A 13,256-nucleotide genomic window follows, 5' to 3' on the forward strand; every position below is an offset into this window, starting at 1 on the left:
CGAAGATGAGGCATGAGTTATTTTATTTATTTATTTTCCATGCACCCCCACGCACGCACGCCATAGTGGGATTTCACCGCACATGGGTACTCGAACCCTTGACCACCCAGGTAAGAGTAATGACCTCACCCAAGTAAGAGCAATGACCAAACCGAGGCTCCAGCTCCGAGTTGTAAGAACAGATTAAAGGAGATCAAAGTTACATGGCCCTATAATGATTTATATCCACACCGTTCATTCATTTTTCAAGATAATTTTAGAGCATTAGACAAAACATTAATCATATACAAAGCTCAAATGGACCACACCAAAAATAGCATTACTGATAATGATTTTCACCGATAAAAAATTCGTAGGACTCACCATAATGTTTATTTTCCATCCAATCTGTTAATAAGGTCACAAAATAGATAGATGAAGTGGAAAAACAAATTTTGTATTGATTCGAAACTTCTGTGACCCAAAAGGGTTTCAATGGTAGACATTCAATCCCCCACTGCTTTTTACAGTGTGGTGCATTTGATACTTAGATCTGTCTTATTTTCCATCAAGAGCCTTAAGACGATCTGGCCAAATGGATGGACGGTTTGGATATAACACATACCTTATGATTGGACCCACAGAACTTGATGACGTCAATACACCAGCTATATAGCTGGTGTTTGGTACATCAGCCAATCCGCTTCCAAGGCTGCACGCTAAGTTTTCGTACAGTCGGCTGTAGATGGTCAGACCCTTTGATTTATTTGATTGGAGGACTCTTTTAAGTTAACAATCTTCCGCCTCCCATCTCACGTGCCATTCGGAGTTTACACTGGAAGTGTCACGTGACACCATCATGCAGTCTTTCTCTCTGTCCCTCCAACTCTTCTAATCGATTTTCCATTCCAACTCTTCCATTCGCATTTCTCGATTATCTGTCGTTAGATCTCACCAGAGGATGAAATCCCACCGTCGATTCTCCCTCCTACTCGCATCCTTTTGCTTGATTTCAATCGCAACTACAGCTTCTGCTGCTCTCTCCAAAGACTCCTTATTGGGAGTAGCTCCTGAAGGTATTCTCAATCCGTCTTTCCTTTTTCTTTTGAAAGAGAGAAGAAAATCCGTGTAATCTTTGATTTTTTCTGTTGATTGAATCAGATGAGAAATACTACCAGTCCGATGTAATTAGATGCAAAGACGGGTCGAAGAAATTCAAGAAAGATCAGCTCAATGACGAGTTCTGCGATTGCCCTGACGGGACTGACGAACCTGGTTCGACGCTTTCGCATACTTCTGTTTGAATTTCTACCATTTTCTTTGGTATTTGAACCTTTTTTTTTTGGTTTGTTTGGTAACACCCTTTTTTCCAAACTGGGAATTGAAATAGCACATGCTGTCTACTATAATTGAAGCTTTTGTACTATTCTTCTTTGCGAAAATGGAAATGGGTGTATGTAAATAAGCATAGGGAAGGTGTAAATAGTGGCTTCCTTTTTTCAAAAGGGTTTTGAATTTATGCTATTTTTCTCAAGAGCATTGGTGTTTACACCTGTCCTTTTTGTTTGGGTCACATCCATTATTCAATTTGGGAATTGAAATAGTACACCCATTTTCCATTTTGGGAAGTGGAGTAAAGTATTTTCACTTTTTAGTCCAAAAATGGAAATGGGTGTGGTGTTCGTAAATCAAAAGGGTGGGTGTAAATAGTTGATCCCTTTCTTCAAAGGGTTATTTGTGGAAGAGAAAGGAAAAAAGGAATAAAAAAAGAATACCAAGTTTAGTTCTATGATTGCCTATGTATGCCATTTTTGTTTTTGGGTGAATTTAGAGATTGTATTGCATTTTTCTTTTCTTTTCTTGTGATTGGGATTTTTTAATTTTTCTATTGTTAAAATAGTTCTTAGTGGGATGGGGTTTGATTGAACTATTAGGTGTGAATTTAGAGAGAAATCTAATGCATTTTTTCATTAGGACTTGATGAACAAAAACCCTAAACAGAACCCATATATATATATATATTTTTAAATTCCAGCAAATGGGTTGTTTATGTTTGTGCAGGAACATCGGCATGCCCAGAGGGAAAATTCTATTGTCGCAATGCAGGTCACTCTCCCATTACTCTGTTCTCCTCGAGAGTGAATGATGGTTTCTGTGGTAAGAATCCTTGACAGCTTGCTTTTTGCTTTTATAATGTTTTGTACATTCCATGATTTTCCAAGTAGAGTTAATTGATGAATTATGGGTTCTTTTTCAATAAAATAAAAGGCAATTATGGGTACACGGATTGGTTCTCAATGATGTTGCTCTTGCCATTATTGGAAGATTTATGTATTTTCTTTTATAGGCCATGTTGTTTTAATGGGAGTGAGAAAAGGGTGTTGTGAGCTGTTTACTTTGGTTGTTGACGTCTCTTACATATTGAAACTAGGCATGGAGTTTTCCTCATCTCTTCTTGTCAGAGCTGAGTCATACAAAAGGATGTGTCTTATGACAAAAGTTCTTCAATATTAGAACAACTTGTATCATCATCCCTATCATCATAGCCTTAATTTGACTATTTGGGGTTGGCTTTAGGAATATAGTTTCGCCAGTCATGTCTATCAATGACTTTATCTACGACTGGCAAGTGAGCAAGAATTCTTATTCAAGTCCTCGGGGCTCATTTGGATGCACTCTCTGGAAGGGCATTTCAGGCCTAACTGCTGTTTTGATCCAACCACCAATGGACCCTGTGCATTTGGATGCACTTGGTAGACCTCCATCTCATCTCCCACTTGAAAAAATAGGTGCTAAAATGCTGGATTTGTTTTTGCCGATTCAACAAAAAAAGCATGGTTGTTAGGTTGAGACCTACTTTTTTGGAAACCCCCCTTTTAAGTGAGTGTGTTCAACCAGGTTGGCGCAGCTGGCTGATGGGACGATCTGCCCAAGTGTAGGCACCTCTAAGCTAAGCACGAGAACCACACAAAATAGAAAGAAATTATCTAGAAATTTTCTTTCAATTGAAAGGTGCCTTGATACTGTTTGTACCCTCTTCGGCCAAGTTTTGTTTTCAGCCAATCAGAGTTGATTACGTGTGATCTGTACGGAATGCGTGCAAAGGTTGCAGGATCTTCTGTAGATATGTACGGTTGCATCTCGAGAAATGGAGCCACAACGTATCAATTGGATTAAAGTGGCCGAGATGTATGTGACCGGGTTCAGATGACCAGGTAATGGATGACTAATGGTCGAATTCTCACGACTGTCGAATAGGTGGTTGAAGAATGATTCAAAGAAGCAGAACGTGGGAAGTGTCTTGAAACTAGTAATGGAGAAACGGTTACAATAATCTTCAGAACGTGGGAAGAATCCAAAATAGCTGGATTAAGGCTTATAAATAGAAGAAGATTGTAGAAGATAACTCGTCTCATACCAAACCAATCAAACCAAATCGACATTCCTTTGTGTAATCATTTACCTTTTCCGTCCGGCAAATTACTTTCTAGCGTAACAATTTATCTTCAGCACTCGTTGTTTACATTCTATAGTGTAATTCGTAGTGATAATCCAGTAGCTGATAATTGTAGTTGTAATTGGAGTTTAAGCTCATGCGCTGAATGTCATTCGATCATTGGAGAAGCATCCTTCAGAAGCCAATAGCGGTCGACTGTAAGGCATTTTCTCTCATTTCACTTTATTTGAACTGAAAAGTCCTTTTGTACGGAAGGCAAAAGAGTGACCCATCGTCAGAGGACGAACCCCACCCTTTGACTATCGCCTGATTTGTTTACACATTGAGCGAGTGGCTGAATAGGCGACTGATCTTCTCAGACTCAGTCATACCTTGTGTCTGCCTACTTTGGCGCTTGGGTTCATAGTTGTTCGGTTTGAATTTGAGCCGCAATCCTAATTCTGGTATGCCCGCACTCCACCCGTGTTGGGAAAAAACGAGCGAACAATTTTTCTGGCACGTTTGGTGGGACCCTGTTTGATTAAATATTGGATTGATTTGTGCCAAAAATGAGAAGAATGACACGTGCTTTTGGTACCGAACCTGCAACACTGACTGCACTACCTCCTAGCGATGATGTGCAAGTCCAGGTGCCCCCATAGACATCTAATTTGAACATAAACCCGACTGGAAGTCAGGTTGGACTGTCTATGTCTCAAGCCGTGCTCCCGGACGAGGTATCTATGGTGCTTCGGGATGTCCAAATGAGCTTCCAAATGGTGCAAGAATACGGAAGGGCTTAGGCTAACTAATTCCGTATTCAAGCCAAAGGTACCAATCGTTTCATGGCCAGTCAAACTGAGGCCATGCAACGGTTGCTGGCCGTAATAACAGAACGGACGCAACCGTTACTCCAACATAACTGAAACGTACTTTGTTTTCATAAGCAAGGAAGCTTTATTTAAGAAGGGCAGAAGAGATGCAAGCACCCATTGAGGCCATGGATAAGAGATGCGCGTGAAGAGATTTAGCTGTGAAGCCTGTGATACTCCTTTGACAACAGTTCAGCCACCTTATTTGTCACTCTAGATACATGAGAAAAAGAAACCAATAAGTCTAATCACAATACCTCTAATTTCGTTCACAATAAAAGAAACTCCATGGCTCCAACCTCAAAATGAACACCCAAAGAGATTTTTTTTTTTTTTTAAAATAATCAGAAAAGGAATCTTGGGAAGAGCTTTAGGACCCCTTATTTTCCATTTTGTTTGAATAATTGAATCCTGGCAACCCAAAAAAAAGACCAGTTTATTCTCACATTTATTTACTTTTAATGATGACTGGTTTGCCCAAAAAAAAAAAAAAAAAACAAGCTGCAAAGCTGACTAAGGGAAGAGGTTGCTACCTCACATTGCTTGGAATGCAGAGAACTGAAAAACAGTAAGAACAAGCCAAGGCACTTGATGCCAGAAACCCAAACAAAAATCACCGGAATACAATAGACTCCAATCCCTCTGCAATGATAAAATAGAGGTCCCAGTGAAGACAGGCAGTGCAAAGGTCAAGGATGCAATGGACCAAATGAGGGAATCAAGGGAAGGCACTTTGCCATCAAAGATTCTAGAATTCATCTCTCCAAATACGCCACAGAATGGTAAAAGTGAACAGCGTCCATACATTATATATATATATATATATATATATATATATATATTTGAGGAATGATAATTTATTAAAAAGACAAAAGGCAAAAACAACAACAGAGCAAAGAAAGAACAAAAATACAAAGGCTGCAGTCATCCAAAACCCAAAAATCAGGAGACCCACTTCCCGTTGAGAAAGTAAACTTTTCTGACAATACTATCAGGAGGCAGATTACAGTTTATAAAACATCTCCGGTTACTTTCCATCCATATTGACGACAAAACCGCAAGCAGCGCCAACCTCCAATTTCTCTTGCAGTGAACAGCTTCCAGATATGGTTCTCAAGTGCAGAAAAAAGGATCAGCTGACCAACCTGCAATGACATAAAAAAACAGATCTCCAACAGCCCACCGAACTCTAAACAGCTGCCAAAAATAATCCCAAACTGCCTGCGCTGACTGGCAATGCAGAAACAGATGATCCACTGACTCAGCTTTTCTGCACATAAAGCACACATTCAGAAGTGCCATATTCCTCTTATTTAAATTGTCAACAGTTATGATTTCACTGTAGTGATCAACAAAAAGGCGGAACTCTAGTAGGGATGGGGGCTTTCCACACACAGGCATATGGGTGGCTATAATTACCAATGCTGCACATCCCGTAATGCACCACCAACTCCTGAGTCTCTCAGGTTAGGTGTGGAGCTTCATCTGCATTTAGTTTCCAAGCTCAAATCAGAGGCTTTGCTCACTTGTCACCATGCTTAGACTTTTGATCTTCCTATCGTATCGACTACTGAATATCAATCTCTTTCCAGTTCCACCTCCAAAATGCCAAGGAATTTCTTGGGGGATAAAGCTCAGCTCCTCCAAATCTAAAGAGTATGAAAAGTGCTATGAACAGGGTCAACTCCTTGCAACTCCCTTTTATAATAACAGCCACATTCCTTTGGAGGATCACCAACTTCCTCCCAGAAATTATTAATCTAGTGGAAGGATTTCGTGAAGTTAAACCAGTACTTGCTCTGAGGGTTGCAAATTGGTTGCCTGGTAGTTTGTTGACAGGGGCGATGAGCAGCCTATTTCGGTATATTGAACTTGACCCCAGCTTGGGTTCTGGGAGCACTTGTCCACATTTCCCATTTGATTGCATCAATGTCCGATTTATCAAGAAAAAAAAAAAAATCACCCATGCCATTATATGCTTTAGAATGGCAATTATTCTTCCTCATTTTTCCTCTGCATGTTCTATTGCTGATATGAATGAAACCCACATCAAGAGTGAACCTGTTTTATGCCCTGTAGCTGGGCTTGGCATGGCCATATGCATTATTATGACTATTGACGGATTTTTTCCTCTGATTTCAAGATCTTGTTGTGTCTTGGAAGATGTAAAATTTTTCATCTTCTCTGAATGAATGCATACCTCAGTTTCTTTATTTCTGCTTTGGCTAAAATGAGCAGATTGTTGTGATGGGAGTGATGAATATGATGGTAAGGTGAAATGTCTAAATACATGCTGGGAGGCTGGTCAAGTGGCCAGAGATAGATTAAAGAAAAAGATCACGACATATCAGGAAGGAGTCATTATACGGAGGAAGGAAGTAGAGCAAGCAAAACAGGCTCTTGCTAAGGATGAAGCAGAGTTGTCAAAGTTGAAAAATGAGGAGAAGATACTCAAAGGGCTGGTTCAAACGCTAAAAGGTGCTGCCTTGTCAATACTCATGCAAATTTTGTAGATTACTTTTTTTATAAAAAAATAAATAAATTTGGGATTACAACCTTTCTTCTTAACTGTTCACATTATTACTATCATCTACTACATTATCTATTAAATTATCATCACAACTCCTTGGTGTCGTTGAGTAGTCTTTTGATGAGCTAATGATGAAAACAGTAGTCAACGGACAATCGCTACCGAATCATTGTAATCATCATGGCCTTGTCCTAGCTTTTTGGTGACGAGTATATTCCCCACCTTTAAAAATAAAAATAAAATCCCAACTGAGTTTTCAAGGAAAAATTCTTTTAACACTACTGAAATCACATCAAAATGAACAAGAACATGTAAACAACATTAGCAAGTCGACAATGCCATCAATCAATTTGCACTCACAAAGATTGCAATATCATGATTGATAGAGAATAAAAAAATACTCGTGGAGAAAAATGATTGATGGGGATGAATACACAAATGTGGATTTAAGAAAATGACACAATATTTGTGAGTTAAATGGTTCCTTTTTGCATATGAATCTGCATGGATTGTGGGATTTACACTTATATGCATGAGTGTTGTTGTATGCATTCCAGACAACTATACTATTTTGTAACTAAAAGTAGAAAAAGATGGGTACGTTTCCCAGCCAGAGTGGTCATATGCAGTGGCTCCCTGAAAACAAAGGCATATATGTGTGTGGGTGGGTGCGTGCGTGTGTCTAAGCGTGTACATGTACATACATACATGCAAACATTTATAGGGTTTTGCTAACATCCCCACCTTCATGCAGATGTTAGCAACGTCCTGAAACCTTTTAAATGGCTCGAAAATTGATCTATCGTCGATTTGAACCATTCATTCATTCATATAACTAGGAGCAGTCCATAGTGCATGAATCGTGCCGATTGGATGATCCTAACCCTTTGAATGGGGCCAGCTTGCTACAACTATCCATTGATTACAAGCCACAAATCACATGGTTAGAATCATCAAATCGAAGTGTTACTTTAGAATCATAAGAAATACAAGGTGGGATCTATCTACTAGGTGTTTCAAGATGATGATTGGACCTGTTTGGTTTCCCCAGTCAATCTTGATTGGCCATTTTCATGCTATTGATCAGAAGCTTAGGAACACCCGATTGGCATGGTTTTTGAACCATGGCTTCCTCTTAGATGTATGAATGAATGAATGGTTCAGAGCGACAATAAGTCACCTCGTATGCCATTTAAAAGGTTTGGGAACGTTGCTAATGTCTGCATGAAGGTATATATATATATATATATATATATATATATATATAGCCAATGCTCGGGCCAGGTCCAATTGCATTTCCTCTGTCGTTGTTATGGGTTGAGTTGTGGACAAAGACTATTAATTTGGGTATTGCACCATTTGCAGATAACCTTGATTTTAATCTCCCTCTCCCGCGGAGGCAGAGGCCTTGGAAGGTCCTCTCAATTTGGAAAAAAATTAAGGGGGCCATGTGGGACTTTGGTAGGGGCAAAGTCTAGGACCCAGATGGTTTTCCGATTGCTTTCTTTCAAGTTGTTTGGGAGTTGGTTAAGTCTGATCTCCTTGATTTCATTTCTAAATTCTTCGACTCGGGTCGTATTGCCTTTGAACTTGGATGCTCCTTGGCTCTTTTCCCCAAGCTGGAAGGTGCGAATGACCTTGAGAATTTTAAACCAATTAGTCTGATTGGGAGCCTAATGGAGGACAACTAACCACTTGCTCTAAAAGCTCGAATTGATAGGGTTTGCGAATTAATCCCTTTATCTCATAGCCTAGGCCCCACATCTCATGGGTTAGGACCTCGGCCAAACCTTCCTTGTGGGCCCCATTTTACATGGGTTCCGCTTCACATGAGCCACCCGCCTCACACGGGTGGGCCCCGCCTTACACGAGCCACCCGCCTCACATAGGCCCCCTGCCTCGAGTGTGCCCCTGCATCCCACAGGCCATCTCACTCGAGCTCGTTGTGAAAATACCCTTACATTAATCACCCCCGGTGAGGAGTCTCGAACACGAGACCTCTTGCTTTGATACCAATTTGATGCAGGATAACTAACCACTTGCTCTAAAAGCTCGAACTGATAGAGCATGATGAATTAATCCCTTTATCTCATAGCCCAGGCCTTACATCTCATGGGTTAGGACCTCGGCCAAACCCCCCTTATGGGCCCCACTTCACATGGGTTCTGCTTCACACGAGCCACCCGCCTCACATGAGCCACTTGCCTCACACGGGCCACCCACCCCGAGTCTGCCTCTGCATCCCACAGGCCACCCTACTCGAGTCCGGTGTGAAAATGCCCTTGCATTAGAGCCCCTATAAAATTTTAGTAAAGATTCTTAGTTAAAGGCTCAGGTTGGTGTTATATAAGGTTATCTTGCCATTCCAGAGTGTGTTTATAGCTAGTAGATAGATCCTTGACAGTGCTGTAATTGTGCATGAATGCTTAGATTCTTTCCTTAGAGGAGGAACGGGTGGTATAGTTTGTAAATTGGATTTGGAAAAGGCCTATGATCACGTTAATTGGACATTCCTTGACTATATGTTGGACTGGTTGGAGTTCGGTTTTAAGTGGAGAGGCTGGGTTATGTCATGTTTTTTTTTTCAGCCAAGTTCTCTATGTTGATTAATGGATCCCCCTTTGGATTTTTCAAATTCTCTAGGGGCCTTCAGCAAAGAGATTCCCTCTCCTTCTCTGTTTATTGTGGTGGTTGAAGCTTTTAGCAGGACGTTATCCAGAGGTCAAATGGTTAGTCTTTTTGAAGGTTTTAATGTCGCTAATTTTTTGCAGGAGATTAACCATGTTTAGTTGACAGATGATACGCTTCTATTCTGTTTGGCATTTGAGGCCATGCTATCCAATTTGCATATCACTATTCTTGGTTTTAGGTGATATCTGGTATGAAAATTAATGTCGATAAAAGTGAAATTCTGGGCTTTGATATTTCTCGAGAGGAGGTAGACCTCCTTCCTAACTTCTTTGGTTGTTGATCTGGGTCTTTACTTTCTTCCCATTTGGGCCTCCCCTTGTGTTTGGGAAAGCCTGCCTTGCACCTTTCAGATAGGCTTGTTGAGAGATAGGAGAGAAAGCTCTCCTTAGAAAAGTCAATTGGTATCCATGGGTGGCTCATCAAAGCTTCTTTGTCCAATCTCCCAATTTATTCTCTTTTCCAATGTCCAAAGTCGGTGTTGGCTAGGATTAACAGATTTAGGGGGGGATTTTCTTTGGCAGGATGGGTCACTGATGCAGGACCGATGCATGAACTAACTAACATATGAGATCAAATAACCGAATTAAGATATTTAACAAAAAAAACACAAACGCCGCTATATTCATCACAAATATCATGAAAATCAAAAGAAAATCATGCATAATCCTGACCTAAACTACCAACATTGTAACACAAGATCATTAAATAAAAAAAGAAATTAGGATCTAATGGATGTAGGGACATCCAATTAGCATAGGGTATAGTATATTTCAAAATAGGAAACCTAATACAACCTAGGGTGAAAATTAGGGTTTGGGTAATTTGGGAAAGTAGGAAAATTATGAAATTTAGGTTTAGGTTAGGGTTTTTGGAATGGAAGAAATGAGTTTTGATAATGATGGTATGAAGCCAAAAGGGGCAGGTGGGATTCACACGTATGGCCGTACGGTCACATGTGTAGTGTGGGAGGATGGGTTTAGGTCGTTTATGATATAGATTGTGGATGGGTATGAGAAAGTTGGATTTGAGAGAATATGAAGATCTGGGATGTGAGAATTAAGAGCCTGAAGAAAATACCTGGATGGGGGAGAAAAGAGAAGATGGTGTGGGGATAAATGGAGACTTCGCACCTCCATTGATGAAGATTAGCCTCACACCGATCTTCCTTCCAAATCGTATGGAAGTATCTTCAAATCACATGAAGATGGGAGAAGAAAGCAAGAGCTTTCTCTCTCTCTCTCTCTCTCTCTCTCTCTCTCTTTTAATCACAAAATCCAATGGGAGAGAGGTTACACGCCCCCCTCTTTTTATAGATCCAAGAAGGTTCAAAAATTACAAAAATCCCCATCTTGTGAATTTTAATGAAAATAGCTCTAGTCTAAATAAAATCAACTAAAACACTCATAATGTGTCAAAATATAAAATAATCAAAAACTAAATCCTAAAATATGATAAAGTATAAAACTGATGTGGACAATCAATGATCAATGGCCCAATCATGTGATCCATGCGATCCAATGGCCCGATTGTCGCCTCCCTCCGATCCAATGGTCTGGACCACTCCATAAAGCAGCTCATGTGCATCTTCCCAGTGTGGGGTCTTCTAGATGCTCGCACATGCACACGGGGTCTTTAGCACGATCACGGGTACTCGCCTAACCACAGGGAAATCAGTGCGGCCCGCCTCCTCTGATATGTATGCAAGGGTGTACATGATGTGATGTCCTCATCAGTCATCCTTTATGAAGTTTCACCCGCTTAATTGGGATGAAGTTTGTCATCTTACTGAGGAAGGTGGAGCCAGGATCAAGCCCCTTGATGTGGTAAATTCTGCCCTTTTGGGTAAATGGGTGTCGTGTTTTGGAGTTGAAAGAAAAGGGCCTTTGGAGGAGAATTAGCGTTGCCGAATATGGCTCATCTCCCAATGGTTGGTGCACCAATGATTCGTTTTTGTACAGGGCCTCTTTCCTCCGGAAATCGATGGCTCAGGTCGCCCTGGCTCTTGCTGATGGTCTAGGTTTCGCCATCGAGAAAGGATCTAGGGTTAGGTTTTGGGACGACGTTTGGTATGGTGATTTCCCCTTCGTGAGTCTTATCCTGCCCTTGCCTGACTTTGTCTGATAATGGACATCTCGGTCGCCAACTGTTTTTTAGATCAGGAATCCAGTGGGGCGTGGATCCCTCCTTGTCGATGTAATTTGAACGAGTCTGAATTTCTTGATCTAGCGAGTATGTCATCTCGTCTGCAAGGGTTTTCTCCTACTTCGAGTGTTGCGAACTCGTTGGTTTGGAGATTCAACAAGTCGGCTTTGTTTTCGGTGCAGTTGTTGTATGTTTAGCTGTCGCATTTCGTGTCTTCATGCTGTCGGTGCCACACCTCCTTCCTTTGGTCTTATGGGGCACCTCTAAAAGTGGCGGCGTTTGCTTGGCTAGCATGCAAAAACAAGATCCTTATGATTGATAACCTATGTAAAAGATCCTTGGTGCTGCCCATTGTGTGCCCTCTCTTTTTGAATGCTGAGAAATTTAATACGACCTCTTTATCCATTGTTCGGTCTTTTGGTTGTTTGGTTTGGCATCGTTAGATTTGTGAATATGTGCTGGGTCATGCCGAGTTCTCTAGAAAGCCTCTTCCATTCTTGGCATTCTAGGGGTGGTGCCGTGGTTCCCTCGGGACGACTAGATGGAGGCTAGCTCTACTCGCCCTTCTGTGGTTTGTTGGCTCGAGTGCAACAACCATTGCTTCCAATCTCAAGGGTTCTGAATTAGGGGTTTATAGGCGGGTTAGTTCGTTTGTAAAGGAGTGGGCTTCCTAGTCTCCTCAGTTGGGTTGGTCGGGTTGCGCCCCTTGTATCTTCTTTTAGTCGTAGGTTTTTTTCCTTGTTTTGTATAGTTTTAGTTTTTTCTTTTCTTTTCCTTTTCCTTTTCTTCTGTTTTTTCCCCCCTAATAAATTGCATCATCTTTCAATACACGTAGACACGCGTGTGTGCATGAAAACTCTCAAGTCCAACCAGCTTAGAAATTAGCTATTAATTGATGCTAAATAATGCTAATAAATGAGGGAGAGAAGGAAAAGGGGTTGCTTGCTTGGGTTGGCCCCACCATAGTGTTTATGTGAAATCCACCTCGACCATCGGGGGAGTCACCTATGTTAGGCCAGGGCCAAAAACTCAGCCCCATCTGTGATTCAAGTGGACCACATGATTAGAAACAGTATACAGGGCAATGCTTGCCCTCCAAGTTGTTTCCCTTGGTGTGGCCCACCTGAATCACAGGTCTACTTGATTTTTTTTGGTTATGGGCCTAACATGAGATTACACATCTAATTGTCATATTGACATGGAAGGTTAGAAGTTATATACAGGTTAGACCATAAACTATAGTCCAGTGCGTTGGACTTTTTTTTTTTTTTTTGAAAGGCGAGAAACACACACACACACACACACACACTACCACCCCACACACGCATGGGTTCTCGAACCCTTGGCCTTAGAGATGACACACAGTGCGTTGGACTTGAGACCACTTTAAGAAAAACGTTTTACCTGTACGCCAACCATTCATTTTTTTATGGGGCCTACGGTGACATGTATGTGAGATCCACTCCAACCATCAGATGTGTGATCCCATATTAGGCTTAGAGCAAAAAAAAAAAAAAAAATTAGAAAAAAAAAAATCAGGCCGACCTCTGATGTAGGTGGGCTACACCAAGGGAAATATTTGGGAGTGGAGTCTACCCTAGATTTT

General features: G+C 41.0%; 1 protein-coding gene across 4 annotated transcripts in view; it reads left to right on the forward strand.

Moving 5' to 3' along the window:
- Positions 1-795: 795 nt before the first annotated feature.
- Positions 796-13,256, forward strand: part of LOC131251163 (glucosidase 2 subunit beta-like) — a 42,637-nt gene continuing 30,176 nt past the window's right edge. For all 4 annotated transcript variants that reach the window (XR_009173633.1, XM_058251701.1, XM_058251702.1 and 1 more), the window contains exons 1-4: positions 796-1,055; positions 1,141-1,254; positions 2,041-2,136; positions 6,526-6,765. Coding sequence is in view for 3 of the 4 variants with exons in the window: in XM_058251701.1 (XP_058107684.1) it covers positions 941-1,055; positions 1,141-1,254; positions 2,041-2,136; positions 6,526-6,765 (565 nt within the window). In the remaining variant the exon portion in view is untranslated. The remainder of the gene's footprint in view (positions 1,056-1,140; positions 1,255-2,040; positions 2,137-6,525; positions 6,766-13,256) is intronic.

Source organism: Magnolia sinica, chromosome 7 (assembly GCF_029962835.1).
Source record: "Magnolia sinica isolate HGM2019 chromosome 7, MsV1, whole genome shotgun sequence".
Classification (NCBI taxonomy): Eukaryota; Viridiplantae; Streptophyta; class Magnoliopsida; order Magnoliales; family Magnoliaceae; genus Magnolia; species Magnolia sinica.